General features: G+C 40.3%; 1 protein-coding gene across 1 annotated transcript in view; it reads left to right on the forward strand.

Moving 5' to 3' along the window:
* Window positions 1-21,136, forward strand: part of BCAP29 (B cell receptor associated protein 29) — a 130,302-nt gene that overhangs the window by 59,623 nt on the left and 49,543 nt on the right. Inside the window, exons 4-6 of the mRNA XM_073619670.1 lie at window positions 7,678-7,828; window positions 8,346-8,481; window positions 9,268-9,379. Of these exons, the coding sequence (XP_073475771.1) occupies window positions 7,678-7,828; window positions 8,346-8,481; window positions 9,268-9,379 (399 nt within the window). The remainder of the gene's footprint in view (window positions 1-7,677; window positions 7,829-8,345; window positions 8,482-9,267; window positions 9,380-21,136) is intronic.

Consider the following 21,136-nt stretch of genomic DNA (forward strand, 5'->3'; position numbering starts at 1 on the left):
ATATAACTTGTGATCTCTGAATTAGACCCAAGAAACTTTGCTTGGTAGCTATTTTTGACACTCTGTGTCCTGCGTCTGATTATTGCACGAATTTCTTATGTCCCTGAAGAAGCGTAGTCCTACGTGCAACATGTCGAGCAATTAAAAGATCATGTATTCCCGGATTCACACCCTGACCCACAAGCCTGCTTATCCATACCTTCAACAAAAATATTATAATGGAAATTTGACTCCCATTTTGTTGGTTATATCACTATTTCTATGTATCATATGAAGTGGTTTTAAAGGTTATGTGTGGGGTATACAATATTAATCTCATGGAATTTTATATATATATATATATATATATATATATGTGTGTCTTTATCAGTACTTATTGTTTGTACTATATGAATTTTGTATCCAATAAACCAACCTTATCATTTTTAGACAGTTTACTTGTGTGCCTCTAAAGTCCACTTTATAGCACACTGTTACCCGTGTACCCACAGTGTCACCCTGTGGTAGTACACATTCATTTGGAATTTCTTTCAATAAAAGAAATATCGTAAATTTGTCAGAACTGTGTGAATATCAGCAGCAAAACAACTTGATTATTCTAGCATTATAAAGCACAAAAGAATGCGCTGCATTAAAAGATTGAAGAATTTGCAGCGTGAGGAATGTGCTATCTCCATTACGAACGCTAGTTTTACCAGACCGAGCGCTTCCGTCTCGTATTTGCTTCAGAGCATGCGTCAGAACAGCATACAGACGAGCGGTTTTTCCGATAGTATTTTTTTCCGTCAGAAAAATATAGAACATGTTCTCCATCTTATGCCCCATACACACGGTCGGACTTTGTTCGGACATTCCGACAACAAAATCCTAGGATTTTTTCCGACGGATGTTGGCTCAAACTTGTCTTGCATACACACGGTCACACAAAGTTGTCGGAAAATCCGATCGTTCTAAACGCGGTGACGTAAAACACGTACGTCTGGACTATAAACGGGGCAGTGGCCAATAGCTTTCATCTCTTTATTTATTCTAAGCATGCGTGGCACTTTGTCCGTCCGATTTGTGTACACACGATCGGAATTTCCGACAACGGATTTTGTTGTCGGAAAATTTTATAGCCTGCTCTCAAACTTTGTGTGTCGGAAAATCCGATGGAAAATGTGTGATGAGCCTACACACGGTCGGAATTTCCGACAACAAGGTCCTATCACACATTTTCCGTCGGAAAATCCGATCGTGTGTACGGGGCATAAGTCCGTCTGAATTTTCGATGGAAAAACTTTGATGTAGACACCTGATGTAAAAGGACACTTTGCTGAGAACACCTGAAGTAAGGGGCACTTTGATGAGGACACCTGGTATAAAGGGGCACTACGATGGAGACACCTGATGTAAGAGTGCAATCTGATGAGGACGCCTGATGTAAGGGGGGCACTGTGATGGGGACACCTAATGTAAGAGGGCACTCTGAAAATTGGCAATAAACATTATCGAAAAGCTATGGAAATTATAGATTGCTTATTTTTTATATACATAAAATGATTATATATATACCCCTGGATTTGGGGATAGCAGATGTCACTGAAAACTGGAGTAATCCATTTTAGTTTGTTTGCATCCATTCCCAATCCATTTGTGGACTAACCTTCATGGCAGCATTCCAATTTTTCTTCTTTACATGCATAGCTCCTTATTATTGGCAATTTTAAAAATGAGGGACAGGAATTTATAAGAAATTTCCCCAATGAGCACAGAGCAACAAAAAGTCCTTTAGTAGAGAGGGGAAAGGTTAAAATTGCTATGAGGTATTTATTGCTGTATGTACCTGCTTGTCATAGTGACCCCCATTCTCTCATTTTTGGCCTTGTTTCAGACATGAAAAGTGAGGGGAATAATTCAAATAGGGTCACAAAACAGCAATAAAAAAGCAGTTTTGCATGGAGACCGTTTTAACTTAAAATACACTATACCTTTTAATGTACCCTTGCCTGATCAATTTTGAGATCAGTTACAGTAGACTTCTGGGCGATTTCCGTAAGTTTAATATTATTAATCTCATCAAGGTTTAGAGAGACCAGATAATAAAATTACACAAACTATTTCCAACAATGTTAACCAATGGTTAGAAGCAGTGACGGCTGTTTTTTTTGGGGGGGCAAAAATCAGACAGGCTGGTTGTACACAAGTCTATCGATTAGATCAAACTGTGTACAACTGGCTAGCCCATACATGGATCGAAATTTGGCCAGCACCTGCTGAACTGGCTGAATTTTGATCCATGTATGGCCAGCTAGCATCAACCTATATTCCATACAAGGTAGTCCCGTAGTCTAAACAGTCATAAACTAAAACTATAAAAACTCCCATGCAGCTTGGAGAGGGGGCTGCTGGAATATGTAAAAAACAAACAGAAGAAACCTACGCAAAGGACTGCTAGTGTAGTAATTGGTGGATAAAATTTAATGTATAAAGAATTGTGTGAAATGTGCACTCACAAATGAAACATTAGGCCTAAGAGTAGAGTCCAAGATGACCAGTATCCGGTTGACTACACCCTGACTTGCCCCGGGAAGAGGCAGCAATCACAGTGCCATCATAACTTCTCACTCCACCAGATTGAGTGCTGCCCTGTGAGTGGTGCCTCTTCCTATTGACCATGTGTTGGTTGGATCCTACACTTACGTTTGTGAGTGCACATTTTGTACAATTTTTTTACATGAAATCTTAACCATTAATTACTACACTAGCGGCCCTTTTTAACTTGTCTTTTCAGTTTCTTTAAAAAAATAATTACAGCCTTAGAAGAGGGAAGGTTTCACTGGACAATATAACCAAAATCCATAGGCAGAGGAGTATGCTGTGTGTCTCACATAGAACAAAAACATATTACTACTCGGCATGGCACTAACCAGAATCCAATACAGTCCATTGAATAACACTGCGGCTAAAGAGAAAGAGTGGTGCATGTTCAGTTAACCATCTCTTTGCCTTGTCTAGCAGCACTCCTTGTTACCCCCTAGGAAAGCCAACAAAAAGGCCTGGTCTGTTAGTTTTGGGAAGGAAAATGGGAAAAAAAACATCAGGTAGCAGTGGAACCCAGGTAACAGGAAAAGATATATCTCGGGAGGGCATCTACTTTAAGGATAATTTTATTTAGGGATAAATTCTATTAAACACCATATAACATGTTGTGTGGCTTACCGCCACTTCTTCAGACATGGCATAACTCAGGAATTTTCAGGATGACTTGCAGAGCATCCAGCGGCGAATCAAAATATGTGGTTCATGTGCTTTGGTTCACCTCTTAAGTGCCCTGCAAGTCAGCCTGAACAAGCCGTTTTACAACATATCTGAAGAATTGGGAATTAGCCATGAAATGCATTATCAGGGGTGTCAAACTCCATTTCATTGTGGGCTGCATCAGCATTATGGTTGCCCTCAAAGGGCTGGTTGTATCTGTAAGATTATATAAATGTATCTTATAGTATATTCCCCGCCCCTTGTCTTTCGGCACAGTGGGAGAGCACATGGCGGAGAAAGAACAAGTGCATGAAGACAGCAGCAACGACGAAAGCCCGGAGTCACTAACGTCCCAATCCCGGAGGAGATTTAAGGCCTCTAATATGTCCATGGTGGAGATGGTGGACATCTTGAAGAGGGCCGACTATGACGGGAAGCATGGACCTTACCCAAACCCAAATGTCAGAAAGGCCAAGATCATGACTAAAGTTGTGAAAAGTCTGCAGAAGAATTTTGGGGTACGGTGTGCGGTACGGTGTTTTAGGGTGTCCCACACAGGTGCTCCAGTGGATACTAGGGGTGTCTCCATGTGTGAAACTTTACCCAAAAAGGTAAGTATTCCAGCTTGAAGAAAGGGAAAAAATCACGTCTTCAGCTTGTAACTCTGTCAAAACAGACAATTGTACGATACTTCAAGCAATGTTTCATATTCCTATTTCTTGCCTCAAATATCTGTGTGCTAAGTATACCAATTTTTTATTCACATAGGGGAGAAAAGAATAGGGACGTCAGAGGACACCAGGGACCCACAACCTCCTAAAGAAGGGGAAATCACAAAACTACAACCTGAGGATGTGGAGGAAGGAGAGGTTTATGAATTGGGCGAAATAGTGACCACAACAGGTGAGTGTCTGAGACCGCAGCTTCAGGTAATAGATATATGCCTGCATGTTTATAATACATGGTGTGTTTTTTTTTATTTTAGGTGAATGTGGATGTTGTGGAAGAAGAATCTCATTTCACAAGTGCAAGTGCACACGTCCTCATCGGGGAGATCGTGGTGTGCAATCGGGATTTACAGAAGATCAAGGAAGACATCAATGATAATGAAAAAAAGATGCAAAAATGTCACTGATGTTTTAGGCAGAATATAAAACACACCAACATTTTAAAATTTTTATTACAACTTTTCTAAAAAATGTTGAAAGCCAAATTCTGAAGATACACACAGTGTGTCAACATGTGCTATCTGCCATCACGGGATATCAAGGTACGCATTTGTGGGTGCAACCAATTTCTCGCAACTCAAGTAGCTGAGAGGAAGGGGTTGTACCACCGAAACACGTCCATTGATCCCCCATGATAGGAGCTAGCACATGTTGACCTTAGGCATGGGATCAGGAGTGAAATCCCCATTTTGACTCCCAATTTGTGTGCTTCTTCAAAATTTGGCTTTCACAGGGGTGACATCACCCCATCCGATGAAGGCAATATCAACACAGTTTGGACATACTAATGTCTGATATTGCCTTCAATTTTTCAAAGTTGAACTTTGTAAGTTCTTGAGTTGTGTATTGTTTTATGTTTTGAAAAACATGCCTGTTTACCACAAAAAAGGATATTTCTACTGTCCCCAAAAAAATATATATTCCAAAAAATATGTTGGTTTGTTCAAAAACCCTTTTCTAAACGCACATGTGAATGTGCACAGAGTAAAAAATGTTCTACTCAACAATGTGTGGCTTCTTCTTTCAATGCTCAATAGTTTGTTTTTACAGTGACAATGGGGGCTATTTCCTAAAGGCAAATCCACTTTGCACTACAAGTGCACTTTCAGTGCAGTGCAGTGCAGTGCACTTTTAGTGCAAAGTGGATTTTCTTTTAGTAAATAACACCCACGGTGCTTTATAATTTGCATCAATCAGGCCATTATCGTCACTCCAAAAAATTAAATCAGGGTGCTGAAAATGATGAATATTATTATCATTAATGCATTACATACATTAACAACAAAAAGAAGGTGTGTGTGTGTAGCAGACTCACAACATAATAGTTAGCTGAAGAAGAGATTGTCATCTCATGTAGCAAAGAAATTACGTTGGAGCTATTGAAGAAAATGGGCAAAAAAAACCACATTGGAGAACCTAGAAGACAGCTAAAAGAAACACAAGCAGTAAATCAAAGGAAATATTTTTCAGTTTAAAATACAAATTTATTTTAAAAATACATTTATTTAAATACATATAATGTGATGTTAAAGGATAAAACCCCAGAGCCTGAGGGGAGATGCTTGTCAAGAACTTGATATCCTGCAGACTTCTCCCTATTGCCAAGTACAACAAGGTGGCAACTAGCCTCTGCTTGGGAGTGATGGCTTGCCGCATGCAGGTGTTCTGCTTCGTAATATAAGGGGACAGCAAAGCCAACAGATGGTGAAAAACGGGGTCCGTCATCTGGAGATAATTCCTGAAATCATCAGGATTATTCTCACAGATCTCCCGCAACAAAGGCATATGAAAGAATTGGTCACGCTGGAGCAAACAATTCTTCGTCCATGAACTCCTCCTCTCCCTGTTCATGGACTGAACTTGGGTCAAAGTAAGAACCCCAACACCAAGCCCCTGCACAGCACAAACTCTACGATGAGCATGTACCCGCAACATGGCTTAAAAACGGTCGGCTGGTCAGAACAAACTAACAGAATGCACTGAAAATCAGAAAGGCCTGAGAAGAGCGAGCTGAAAATCAGAAACAAGCACACAAGAACGCACTGAAAATCAAATACGTAAATGAAAACTACGCACTGAAAACCAGATGCGAACTGACTACACGCACTGAAAACCAGATACGAACCCACAAGCACAAACTGAAGAGCAGTAACGAACTGAAAAGCAGGAGGCTGAAAATCGCGAATCGTCTCTCACCAAACTTCTACAAATACGAGATTAGCAGAAGGAGCCCAAAGGGTGGCGCACTGGCTAGTGAACTTCCTCTTTACAGTGCCGTTGTACGTCAGCACGTTCCTGACGATCGGAATTTCCAACAACATTTGTGCGACCGTGTGTATGCAAGACAAGCTTGAGCCAACATCCGTTGGAATGTCCGATCGCGTGTACACGGCATTAAGCTGTAAAGGACATGTGCAGACTGGCACAGAGCCCACTCACACTCCTGTAGCAGATGATGCAAGTCTGAAAAGGAGGGTCGCCCACTGCTGGTATCATCCGAAAGAAACTTTATTGTGGAATGTGGACTGCTCAGATAGTACATGGTTCTGCCATGGTGTTCTGTCTGAGCAAAGTTTTTGTGGATGATCTAAGCGGTGTGCAACCTTCCTTTTCAACTGGCATAGAATTATGGTATTCTCTATTCAATAATTTTATTGAAATTTTCAAGAGAACAGGTAAGTACAAAAACAGTACAATCATTTTCTTCGGTCCATCACAGCATACAGTACTGGGTACATAAGATGAATTATAGTATTCTCATAGTAATTATAAGCTGATGTCCAAAGCACCCCACTCCCCCTTACATCAGATGTCAAGAGCCCCCCACTATCAGAAGTCAGGAGTTCTCCACCCTCCCTTACATCATAGTGTATCTCCTTACCTTGTGCTGCTGGTAATAAGCTGGGGGTGGAGCTTGGATGCATAAAGGGCGGGGTCTGAAGGGGGACCAGATGAGGGCTAAAGTCAGCTGTCGGAATCTGCTGAATGCTAAGACCAGGGGAAGCGGGGACGAGGAGGATTCTGTCCTCTCTGTTGCCAACTTCTGAAAAGGGCAGAGCAAAAATGTCTCCCATGGGACATTGTTGCAGCAATAGGAATCACACAAAGTAAGTATTTTCTAAAAGTAGAAAATCTTTATTATACAGGAAAGTTTAAAATGCTGGACTATACAATCCATATCCTATTCTGATAATAAATATCATCTCATGACCTCACAGGGAGCAGCGATAATCAAACAAGTAATTATAAAAATTGCATATACACCAGAATGTCCCTGCTGAAAAGGGGGGAGGGATGCAGAGTTGAGCCTCTCTGTGGCAGCACAGAGAAGAGTAGGATCTGGCAGAGGAGTTCTGTCCGGCTCTCTGCTGCCAACTGTTGAGACAAGATGGGGGCGGAGATGAGGGGGGTTCCGCAGTTAGAGGAGAGGTGTGAAGGCCACATGAAATAGCCTAAGGGATGTATTTGGCCCGCAAGCCTTTTGTTTGATACGTGCATTATACAGTGTAAAATCCACCTTTAAATGAAGTCAATGACTTCCTTAGATATTTAATATTTATATAAATAAATATATTTTTTTATATTACCTGGGTGCCTCTGCTACCTTTGTTTTTTTTTTTTATATATATATAATAAATGCTGTTACTGTTGCAATTAACCACTCTAGCAACTTTTGGAAATATATGCCATTTTCATTTTTAATTTACAGATGCTATAAGAGAGGTTAGAAAGTACTCTTCAAGCCCAGCAATTGACAAGAGTGCAGCTCTTTCTTCTAATTCTTATGATCACATCCATATGAAGCTTTTCAGATCCCAGCGGAATCTGTACATCTCTGGATTTTCACTGTTTCTGTGGCTGTAAGTGTCTCATGCAAAACTGCATTCTTTTTTTTTTCTTAATATGGAGTGAGACAGGAAGAAGCTTAAAGGGGAAGCTGTAGGAGAGTGGATGTATGGTATTACTCCCCTAATAATGTGTACATGAACAGAACACTTTATGGTGCCTAAAGGAAAAGTCTATGTTTTAAAAGTATTGCTGTTTAAGGACATTATGTAACACATCCATATGGCTATAAATTTTGTTATCCATTACTTAACTGGGTTTTTATTGCTTCTACCTGTGTACTGTGACTAGCAGTATAGTATACCTGCGCTGATATGTCTAATCAAAGTTTATCAGTAGACAGGAAGGAGTAGCAACAGAGTAAAGGAATCCCTGGTGAGGGTTAATGTATATATTTTATAGCTAAATATTTTGCCCGATAGCTTTTCAATAAATTAAACGATGCATGGAACTCTCCTTCCGATAAGTACATTGAATAAATATTTGGAAACCTTGCCTGGCTATGAATAGTTATCGTTGCATGTTTTGTAGCGTTCTGCGTCGTGTTATATCTCTGATAAATCAGCTGGCATCGGTGATGGATGACAATGATGCTTTGCAAACACAAGTAGAGAAGGTCAACGAAGCTGCCAAAAAGCACATGGAAGACAATGATGAACTAAAAAAGGTAAATTGCTTTTGAATTTTCCCTTCTTAGACATTGTTTACATAGATGATAGTGTCTACTCCCCCCCCCCCCCCCCAAAAAAAAGAAAAAAGTGGATTGCTTTTTAGAGCAGTAGCTTCCAGGCATTCCAGTGGTGATAGTGCGGCCTCCTGAATTGCTTTTTTTTTTACTTTTTTTTTTTTCATCTGAAGGTGGATTTTGCTTTTAAATATCATGCCCCAACCATGAGCCAAACATTTGGCTTAGTTGAGACACAGTCCCATTGGCTTCAGTGGGTGAGTTAAATTTGCAGTGCCCACAGCATGTACTGTATATGCAATTAAAAATGTGGTTGCAATGGGGAATAGGCCATATAGCTGAAATTATTCCTTCCTTGTACATGCATGTAAAGCAGATAAGAAGCTGAAATCTTTAATGTAATGTGGTGCCAGTTCTGTGACAGTACATCACTGGGAATGATGCTAATGTATGGAGTTATGTTTTGCCCCAGAACTTGAACCACTTTTGGGAGTGAGGCAGTGGCCTTGGCTGAGATAGACAACAGTCATTCAGACAAACTCCATTAAGCCACAACCCTTGGATGTTGTTGTATTTTCACACCTTAGGCACCTTTGGGAACAGGTAAAGTTTTTGTAATGTAAAGACAGTAGTGGTTAACCAAACCTGTCAGCCTTTTATCTTTTAAAACTGATATCCTTGCCAAGGGTAGGCACCACAAGGTTTTTGTTTTTACCTTTAAGACAGAAGATATGTTATAAAATAAATAAGCATTCTTTCATTGTGTAGATTTTGGATTCAAATAAAGTTGGAAAAAATGAAATGGCTATTAAAGCAGAAAACGAAAGGCTAAAAAAAGAAATTGAAGATGGAAAAGGAGAATTAAAGAGACTGTCAGAAGGTGAGTCATGTTGGAGGAAATATTTGGATTTTTTCACATTTTCCAAGAATAATGTAAAAAGGGGATTTCCAGCTTACTGTTGCTATAACTTTTCTGTAGCCTTTAGGTAAAAGAATATACAACAATAATAGCTACACCTGGTTTCATTGTTGATTATATACTCAGCACAGGGTATCTGCAGCTACTCCTCTTACTTTTATAGAAAGGAAACAATTGCACTTTGTTAGTTAATATTTGGCAAATTTTACACATGCAGATTTGAGGATAAATCATGCAAATAACCTACTACTTAACACAGCTTGACAGCTTTCCAAAATATATTATACATACATGTGTCCCAATCTATTGAACACCTCATATCAATTTTTTGATCAGATTGATATGACAGAATCTCTCTGTGTATATCAATGAAAATGAATAAGCTACATTTTCAAAATAGCAGCACGGAAGTGGAAGCCCAGGCACCACTGAGGCAGAATGAAAACCAATGACAATGAATAAAACATGACATGGACATAGGTAAGTATACTTGTTTACATACACACTTTAACAAATTATTGGCGTTTTTTTTTAAGCGGGGTCCTCTTTCAGAAACAATCATGCATCTTAGGATATATAATATAGGATCAGAATTCCTTTAAAGTAGTAATCTTGAAATTGAGCAGAGGATGAATCCCCTGAAGCCACACATCAATGCAGACCCACTGGTATTGGAATGAACGGCAGTCTCAGCCCAGGCCACGCCCCCATACTGGTACTGTTGGTATTGGGAGTGTGGCCTGGCAGGAGCTCAGGCTGAGACAGCCGTTCCTTCCAATACCATTAGGTCTGCATTGATGTGCGGCTTCATGGGATTCATCCTTTACTTTAACAGTTGTTTGGAGCTGAGACAAGCCGTGGCCTACACTCACAGTGGTGGACACAGGATGTCTTTCCCTTGTAGCCTGAGAAGTACACATTTACCATTACCAATCTTTTTTTTTGTAAATTCTTTTTTTCCACATAGAAAGAAACACATACAAACTTAGAACATAATAAACATTCAGCACTACAATTCCCAACACCAGTGTACAATGCAGCTCCCATATCTAATAATAACAGACATCAGAAATCTTACCATATATAAATCATAGCAAAGGGGAAAAAGAGGGGAAGGGGGAGGACACATACAATATACAGTTGTTATATACAGTATAATATCCCCCAATAGCCGTAGTAAAGGAGATTATAAATTCCCATCTAGGCTTAGCCAAGCCTCATCACCCGCCACATAGTTCAACTAATCACCAGGAGACAATCAATCTGATGCAGTTGAATTGTCATCTCTCCAGCCACCCCACAGCTTTTTAAACGTATCAGGTACCCCTCTACTGAGGTATATAGCTTCATACAGCGGTAGAGCCTTGTTAATCAATGCTTTCCAGGCCATGAGGATAGGAGCCAGCGGTTTCTTCTACGATAAGATAATCACTTTGTGAGCATAATACAGGAGCAATGTGAGCAGAGTACGGATCACATTTTTGGGTGTTAATGTGTCAACCAGGCCCAACAGACAAATTTCAATAGATGGTGCAATAGCAATTGTAGTTACCGACCTAACACCGTCCATCACACCGACCCAAAAAAAATGTGCAGAAAATCTGCTCCAGGTGCATCACACCTCCAGCAGTTGGAGGGGCGCACAGGAAAAATCCTTGCTAATTTAGCAGGGGTGTAGTATATCCTATGAAGAAATTTGACCTGAATCAGGTGATCACAGGCCGACACCAGTCTGGCAAATGTGATGCTCCAGACATCATCCCAGTCATCATTGTCTAGCTGCGAGAAATCCAACGTCCAGGCAGCATGACATGATGCGAGAAGCTTTGTAGTGTCAGTGAACAATTCCTTGTATATAGTAGATAAGGCTTTGGGTAATTCCTTGCCCCTAAGTATTGATTCCAGGTCACCAGCCCACACATTCAGGGTGGAGGACCCAAACTGAGCCAAAAAAACATGCCAGAACAGTAAAAAAACAGAACAGGTGCGAGCTAGGGAGCTGGTACTTACTTCTGAGCACATCAAATGACAATAATACCCCATTTCCAACCAACGCACCCACTGTTTTAATCCCATATCTGGTGCAGACTATTAGATCTGGGTAGGCAAAAAAAATGGGATAAGCTTGGATTGCGCCACAAAGGAGTATAAGGTGACACTACCCCGTCCTGAAGTGCCGCCCTTCTAGTCAATTCCCATGTTTCGATGACTGAGCGCATTGACCTCTACCAATACCAATCTTAAAGTGGAAATTTAGTCAGAAAAGTCCTGCTAGATCACTTCAGGCTGGCCCCTTTTGCAGGTATAGCTATGTAAAACATTAAAAATAGGTGCTTATGGTTTAAAATCCAGTAATACACTATCTCAGCCTGCTCTGCACATGCTCAGTTGCTCTCCATTTTTGGCACTGTGCCAAAAATCAGAGTCACTAGAGGCCAATCTGCGGACAGCCTAAAGATTTAATGCTGCTCAGGGGCTTTGGGCTTCAGGAAAATGGCAACCTCCAGCAAGAAGAAACAGGAGCAATGCTGGAGGTAATTTACAGCACATCTTAATTTTGGTAGCATAATTATTAATGTAGAATGTTGCTAATCCTTGCTAAAGAACATTATTTTTTTATCAAGTTGTTATGGGTAAAGTTCCACTTTAAGTATAACATTAACACCATCTTGGCCAGGCAGTTCTATAACGATAAAGCTTCGCTTCAGTACTAGTGTAGAGTACTGTAAGCCCAGAGAGCTAGTACTAGAAGCAAGGAGACATACTTGGATCGCCAGTACATGGAGCCATACATGAATTTCAGACACCATCTACACGGTTATTGGAGCACATATCTGTACCATTTACTTACTTCAGTGGTGTTGCAATTCCAATTGAAAAATGTCTTCTTTTTATATTGTTCCTATACCCTAAATTTTAATAAAACAAAGAATTCGCCCTGGGACTTTAAATGAAGTGGGTAACGTTTCCGCCAGTGAACATAACAGTAGTAGGTACAGTATACATTTTATTTGAGTAAAAATTGCTTACATGTATGGATAACCCAAACAATTGCCAATTGAAAAGGAATACATAAACATAATTGTAATAGCAGTCATAGTACACGGGAATCTTTAGTATCGACGCGTTTCGCGAGACCCAGCTCGCTCTTCAGGGGTGGATGTGTGTAAAAATGTACCTAAGATAAAAAAGTAGAAGTTTGACAATATAGCATAGTATTGATTAAAAAGGCACAGGGTAAGAAGAGGGGTCCTGGTAAACAGGACTCCATACTCACCACTGAACTGGACCATAGCAACAGGTGTGCAGCTCTCACAGAAGGCGGCAACAGGTGTCTCACCAGGGACCTGAGGGGGCGGAGTCAGTCAGGACCCCACCAGGGGCCAAACGGAGGGCAGGCACAGCATGGATATTGTGATATGTCCCTAGAGACCTCGCTAGTCCATAAGAAATATAGGCTGTAAACATAAGTATGTTTGTCAGGTATCTAGAGTAGCAATATAAAATCAATGAGTAATAGCATAAAAATGTCTATGCGTAAATAAGGGGTCTGGGCCAGAGATGGTAAGGACATGGAGAGTGTAGGGAGATTAGAATGGCAGAGGAATACCAGCAGATGATAAGGTGAGAGAAAAAGAAAGAAGGGACTAGAATGTGATTGTATGAATGATATCTGTGATATTGAAAAATAAATTGAGAGTAAGTGCTTGAAAATAAACTGTGTAGAAAACACATAGGTGTGCCTGAAAATAGTGAATATCAGAATGCAAGAGTGGTTGCATTCACTGGGGTGTGTCACTGGGGACACCAGACCTTTCTCTTTTTTCTTTTTTCTATACTCTAAATTTTAGTGAATATTTTAGTGAACATAGAAGAAAGTACATTTTAGTGAACATATTTTTATTTTGTTGTGATTTTTGGATTCCCAACATATATGTATACGTAGTATAAGTACTGTACATGTTGTGTTCTTATCGGTTGCTAGTGTGTTGATAATAGTTTAACCTATTACTGTATTGCCATTGCAAAAATGAATGACAGTTTTCATAATAATAGTTTACAGTGCCTTGAAAAAGTATTCACACCCCTTGAAATTTTCCACATTTTGTCATATTACAACCAAAAATGTAAATGTCTTTTTTTAGGACTTTATGTGATAGACCAACACAAAGTGGCACATAATTGTGAAGTGAAAGGAAAATGATAAATGGTTTTCAATTTTTTTTACAAATAAATATGTGAAAAATGTGGCGTGCATTTGTATTCAGCTCCCCTGTGTCAATACTTTGTAGAACCACTTTTCATTGCAATTACAGCTGCAAGTCTTTTTGGGTATGTCTCTACCATCCTTGCAGATCTATGGTGACATTTGTGCCCATTCTTCTTTGAAAAATAGCTCAAGATCTGTCGGATTGGATGAAGGGCGTCTGTGAACAGCAATTTTCAAGTCTTGCCACAGATTCTTAATTGGATTCAGGTCTGGACTTTGAATGGGCCATTCTAACACATACAGTCAGGTCCATAAATATTGGGACATCGACACAATTCTGATCTTTTTGGCTCTATACGCCACCACAATGGATTTGAAATGAAACGAACAAGATGTGCTTTAACTGCAGACTTTCAGCTTTAATTTGAGGATATTTACATCCAAATCAGGTGAACAGTGTAGGAAATACAACCGTTTGTATATGTGCCTCCCACTTTTTAAGGGAACAAAAGTGATGGGACAGATTAACAATCATCCATCAAACTTTCACTTTTTAATACTTGGTTGCAAATCCTTTGCAGTCAATTACAGCCTGAAGTCTGGAATGCATAGACATCACCAGACGCTGGGTTTCATCCCTTGTGATGCTCTGCCAGGCCTCTACTGCAACTGTCTTCAGTTCCTGCTTGTTCTTGGGGCATTTTCCCTTCAGGTTTGTCTTTGGCAAGTGAAATGCATGCTCAATCAGATTCAGGTCAGGTGATTGACTTGGCCATTGCATAACATTCCACTTCTTTCCCTTAAAAAACTCTTTGGTTGCTTTCGCAGCATGCTTCGGGTCATTGTCCATCTGCACTGTGAAGCGCCCTCCAATGAGTTCTGAAGCATTTTGCTGAATATGAGCAGATAATATTGCCCGAAACACTTCAGAATTCATCCTGCTGCTTTTGTCAGCAGTCACATCAATAAATACAAGAGAAACAGTTCCATTGGCAGCCATACATGCCCATGCCATGACACTACCACCACCACCATGCTTCACTGATGAGATGGTATGCTTTGGATCATGAGCAGTTCCTTTCCTTCTCCATACTCTTCTCTTCCCATCACCCTGGTACAAGTTGATCTTGGTCTCATCTGTCCATAGGATGTTGTTCCAGAACTGTGAAGGCTTTTTTAGATGTTGTTTGGCAAACTCTAATCTGGTCTTCCTGTTTTTGAGGCTCACCAATGGTTTACATCTTGTGGTGAACCCTCTGTATTCACTCTGGTGAAGTCTTCTCTTGATTGTCGACTTTGACACACATACACCTACCTCCTGGAGAGTGTTCTTGATCTGGGCAAATGTTGTGAAGGGTGTTTTCTTCACCAGGGAAAGAATTCTTCGGTCATCCACTACAGTTGTTTTTCGTGGTCTTCTGGGTCTTTTGGTGTTGCTGAGCTCACCGGTGCATTCTTTTTTTTTTTTAAAGGATGTTCCAAACAGTTGATTTGGCCACACCTAATGTTTTTGCTATCTCTCTAAAGGGTTTGTTTTGTTTTTTCAGCCTAATGATGGCTTGCTTCACTGATAGTGACAGCTTTTTGGATCTCGTATTAAGAGTTGACAGCAACAGATTCCAAATGCAAATAGCACACTTGAAATGAACTCTGGACCTTTTATCTGCTCCTTGTAAATGAGATAATGAGGGAATAACACACACCTGGCCATGGAACAGCCGAGTAGCCAGTTGTTCCATTACTTTTGGTCCCTTAAAAAGTGGGAGGCACATATACAAACTGTTGTAATTCCTACACCGTTCACCTGATTTGGATGTAAATACCCTCAAATTAAAGCTGAAAATCTGCAGTTAAAGCACATCTTGTTCCTTTCACTTCAAATCCATTGTGGTGGTGTATAGAGCCAAAAAGATTAGAATTGTGACGATGTCCCAATATTTATGGACCTGACTGTACATATGCTTTGGTATAAACCATTCCATTGTAGCTCTGGCTGTATGTTTAGGATTGTTGTCCTGCTGGAAGCTGAACATCCAGTCTCAAGTCTTTTGACACTAACAGGTTTTTTGCCCTGTATTTGGCTCCATCCAACTTCCCATCAACTCTGACCATCCCCTGTCCCTGCTGAAGAAAAGCATCCCCACAATATGATGCTGCCACCACTATGTTTCACAGTGGGTTTAGGGTGATGTGCAGTGTTAGTTTTTCGCCACACATAGCATTTAGCTTTTAGGCCAAAAAGTTCAATTTTGGTCTCATCTGACTAGAGCACCGTCTTCCACATATTTGCTGTGTCCCCCACATGGCTTTTTGTAAACTGCAAATGGGACTTATTATGGCTTTCTTTCAACAATGGCTTTCTTCTTGCCACTCTTCCATAAAGGCCAGATTTGTGGAGTGCATGACTAATAGTTGTCCTGTGGACAGATTCTCCCACCTGAGCTGTGGATCTCTGCAGCTCCTCCAGAGTTACCATGGGCATCTTGCCTGCTTCTCTGATTAATGCTCTCCTTGCCTGGCCTGCCAATTTGGGTGGACAGCCATGTCCTGGTAGGTTTGCAGTTGTGCCCTACTCGTTCCATTTTTGGATGATGGATTGAACAGTGCTCCATGAGATGTTCAAAGTTTGGGATATTATTTTTAACCTAACCCTGCTTTAAACTTCTCCACAACTTTATCCCTGACCTGTCTGGTGTGTTCCTTGACCTTCATGGTGCTGTTTGTTCACTAAGGTTCTCTAATAAACCTCTGAGGGCTTCACAGATCAGCTGTATTTTTACTGAGATTAAATTACATACAGGTGGACTCTATTTACTAATTAAGTGACTTCTGAAGGCAATTGGTTCTAGTAGATTTTAGTTAGGGGTATCAGAGTAAAGGGGGCCGAATACAAACACATGCCACACTTTCAGATATTTATTTGTAAAAATATTTTGAAAACCATTTATCATTTTCCTTCTACTTCACAATTATATGCCAATTTGTGTTGGTCTATCACATAAAATCCCAATAAAATACATTTTTGGTTTTAACATGACAAAATGTGGAAAATTTCAAGGGGTATGAATACCTTTTCAAGGCACTGTATATCATGGTATTGCAGTAAATGTGTTGGAGCAGTTGACAGCAATATTTATATGATTGTTTGTCTATTATATTCTCATTAGCTGGGCTTGTCATGAATTGTGTGACATTTACTATACAACACTTATTTTAGCTGTTTTAGAATGCCCCTTTTTAACAATAACATTTTTCCCTTATCTGTATTAACCTCTTCCCGCCCAAGGTACATCATATGACGTCCTTGACTTTGTGCGGCTTTATCTGAAAGATGCCTGCAGCTACATACATCATTGAGATATCGTCTTTTTCAGCCAGCAATTCCCTACACCATAAGAATGATCATAGCGGTTCCGCCACTTGATTGTTCTTACGGGCGGTGAGAGGGGACGGCCACCCCCTTCTACCAACTCAGCGCTTCCATCGGTGAGTCGGAGAACAGATCTGCCGGCCCCGGATGTTTACCATAGAGATTTCCGGTGGACCAGATGGTCGCCGGAGTCTCTATGATCGTTCGGAGGCCGTGGGCGATGTTATGATGTCACACCCGGCCTCTGCATTCAAACAAATGGCACCGCCTCAGCTGGGAAGCCGAGATCGTTTATTTTTTTTTGGATTTCAGGCTTCCCAGCCTAGAGGTGACATGTGAGGTCTTATCAACCCCATATCTCACTGTAAAGAGGACCGATCATGCCATATTCCTATTACAAGGGATGTTTACATTTACAAGTGTCAAAGAAAAAAAAAAAAGTAAAATGCTCCTGTCCCCGTGTGCTTGCATGCAGAAGCGAACGCATATGTAAGTCCTGCCCACATATGAAAACGGTGTTCAAACCACACGTGAGGTTTCGCAGCGAACGTTAGAGCGAGAGCAATAATTCTAGCCCTAGACGACCTCTGTAACTCAAAACATGTAACCAGTAAAACATTTTAAAGTGTCGCCTATGGGGATTTTTAAGTACCGAAGTTTGGCGCCATTCCACGAGCATGTGCAATTTTGAAGCGTGACATGTTAGGTATCTTTTTACTCGGTGTAACTTCATCTTTCACATTATGCAATAAAATTCGGCTAACTTTAATGTTTTGTTTTTTTTTTTTTAAAGCATGAAACTATTTTTCTTCCAAAAAAAAGTGTTTGAAAAATTGCTGCGCAAATACCGTGCGAGATAAAAAGTTGCATCACCTGCCATTGTATTCTGCAGAGTCTTTGCTAATAAAAAACATATATAATGTTTGGGGGTTCTTTGTAATTTTCTAGCAAAAAAACGATGAATGTAGGAGAGAAATGTCAGAATTGGCCTGGATAGGAAGTGGTTAATAATTGTAAGCATTTTATAAGCTTGGTTCGATGATATATGGTTAAACAACTCCAATAAAACCAGTTAATCGTAAGAAGCAAATCCTGTTATATACCTATTGTTTGTTTTACAAATAAAGTATGTTGGATTGAAGCAGAATGGACCTGTATGACATTGGATGTCACCGAGGGTGTGACATTAATGTCTAACATCCCAAGACTTTTTTTTTTTTTTAACAAAGGTAAATTTTATTTTCCAATGTCAATGTTCACATGTCAGTTTACAGCATAATGTACATGAATTAGAGTATTGGTATGATTACAGTAAAATTATTCACAGGTAATTGCACTATCAATAGCCGTCAAGCATTCAACAGAGCTTGTAATTATGGTTAGTAGATCTCTACCAGGTGAACTCCCTCACCCGAACCAGTGAGTTTTAAATAGTTGTGATAAGAGGGGTTTTCTCCAGGGGGAAGAAAGGAAAGGGAAAAAAAAAGGGGGGGGGGAGCATACGCAAATAATTCCTGGTCTGTGATCCGCCCCGCCCCATAGGAGTAGAGCTAGGAGTCAGCTTCTGGGCTGGGTGGAGATACCTCCAATGACAGGGGTCCCCAGGAGTCTATCCACGAGGACCATATCTTGTCAAATTTACTCGGACAATTTCTGTTAATATATGTTATCTTACATAGAGGTAATGCAGCATTTAGGGTATTCCTCCAGGTGGTGATGGTGGGCGGCACCCCGGATTTCCATCTCAACAGAATTTCCCAACGGGCATAATAGTTAGAGTATGCCCATACATTTTTTTGTGTATTTTGCCACATTAGGGTCAGTGGTCCCATTCAACAACATAGTTTCAGGGCATAGTGGGATAGAGGTCCCCCTGGTTAACGTCTGTCAGGACCTGTTCCCAGAACTCCTGCAATAGAGGACATGACCATGTCATATGTATAAAGGAGGCCTCTGGGTCTCCACATCTAGGGCAGGCTGGGGACTTGTCCGGGTAGATAGCAGCAAGCCTCCGTGGTGTGCAATAGGCCCGGTGTAAGAATTTTAACTGCAGGAAGCAGTCTCTAGCGGAGATCATGTTTGAAACATAGTAGGAGACACAGTTCTCCCAATCCTCCTCCTCGAGAGATGGCAAATCCCATTTCCAGCTCGCTAATGCTTTATTTAGTTTAGTGTGCATGGAAGTATATTGATGATAGGGGTGCTATCAGGACTTTGATCCCAAGACTTTTACATTATACAGTGTTGACTTTATGAAGGTCAATCATCTTCCTTCTGAAAAATAGTTTTATAGTTGCACACTTATTTAGTGCCTTGAGAGTTCAAGTAATGTGACCTGGTACAGTGGAGAGACCAGTGATAAACATGAACTTTTCTTTTATTATGAATTGAAAATTTGATGTTGCATTCTAAAGTGTGTTAGCAGTGATTAATGCACTCTCATTGTTTGGGTACGAGTGTCAGTCCGTACCAAACAGATATGGTAAAATTTGTGGATGCCAGGTCATTAAAGTGGTTGTAAAGGCTAAAGGTTTATTTTTACCTTAATGCATTCTCTTTTAGGGTAAAAAAAACCTTTTGACACACTTTTTTTTAAAGCACTTTAAGCCCACGTTCACACTGAGGGCTGGTTTGAAATCGTGCGATTTCAGCTGAACTCGCACAATTTCAAACCGACATTTCAGTTCCACTTCGGGGGTGATTTGACAGACATCTGTGCAGGTTCATAAACAGATCTCTATTCAAACCGCCCCCGGAAGTTGCCAAAAGTAGTGCAGGAACTACTTTTGGGATCGGTGCCGCGGTGCACACATTCGGACGGTGCCATTGCCGACAATAGGACCCGATTTGGCATGCAATTTGACCTGTCAAAAAACGGATGTTGACGAATGCAGGTGTAAACCATTTTTCCATAGAGCTGCATTGATATCCGTTTTGCATCTGTCAACGGATGGATGAAAAACGGACCGCATGTGTGAAAGGGGCCTAAATGCCAATCAAACACCTCTCACTAAATAAAATGGTTACCTTACAACCTTGTTTACACTGTTGCATTTGCTTTGCTTCAAAAATGATACCCCATGTCCCATGTCGCTATAAGTGAAATGTTATAACAAATGTATTTTATACATATTTTTGCTTGATTCAGCTGTAATGTTGATAATTATGACAGTGGGTATTTACTGGTTTACCGTAACCATATTTTGTAATATACTGATCAGTTTCTAAGACCTCTTCTTAAAAAAAAGTTTAACTTATAAGTAATCCATCTTTGTACTTAAAATGTTAACACATTGTAGAGAAGCTGAAGATGTTTTGCTTGTGGCTAGTTTGTTAATAATTTACCTTGTAAATGTGTTGTATTTCTCTTTATTGTTCGCTGGCTTAAGAAAGTCAGTACTATGTTACAAGACCTTACTTTGATTTTCCCATTAACCCATTGAAAGAATGAGTAAGGGCCAGTTCACACCACATGCAGTCCAGTGCATTTTTTTCTGCATCAAAAACGCATGGAAAGTATGTTATATGGTTTTCAATGGCATAGTTCACATTAGTGCATGCAGTTCCAGTGTGTTCCAGTTTCAGAACAAAAAGTAGAACATGCTGCATTTTTCCTGCACTGGACTGTAGTATAATGCTGTAAAACGCATCAAAAATGCACCGGAACCCACCTAAATGCACCGAAAACGCAGTGGAACACAATGACCTTATTTAGTGCTAGTTCACACCAGATGCAGTTCCGTATCACTTTTTTTTCTGCACTAAACATGCATGCAGTGTTTTCCATGTATTCCAGTGGCTCTAGTTCACACCAATGCAGTCAGTTTCCAGTGCAGAAAAAAAAGTAGAGTGTGCTGCATTTTTTCTGCACGGCAAAATAGCAAATTGTATCAGAAACGCACTGGAACTGCGTGTGGTGTGAACTGTAATCAAAAACTGATCCGGAACATATCCAGACTGCATTTTGTGGTGTGCACTGGCCCTAAAAATGCATGCACAGTGTTTTCCATGTATTCCAATAGCTCTAGTTCACACCAATGCAGTCAGTTCCAGTCAGTTTCCAGTGTAGAAACTGACCGGAAACTGACTGGAACTGACTGCATTGGTGTGAACTAGAGATATTGGAATACATGGAAAA

This window comes from Aquarana catesbeiana, linkage group LG03, assembly GCF_042186555.1.
Source record: "Aquarana catesbeiana isolate 2022-GZ linkage group LG03, ASM4218655v1, whole genome shotgun sequence".
Taxonomy (NCBI): Eukaryota; Metazoa; Chordata; class Amphibia; order Anura; family Ranidae; genus Aquarana; species Aquarana catesbeiana.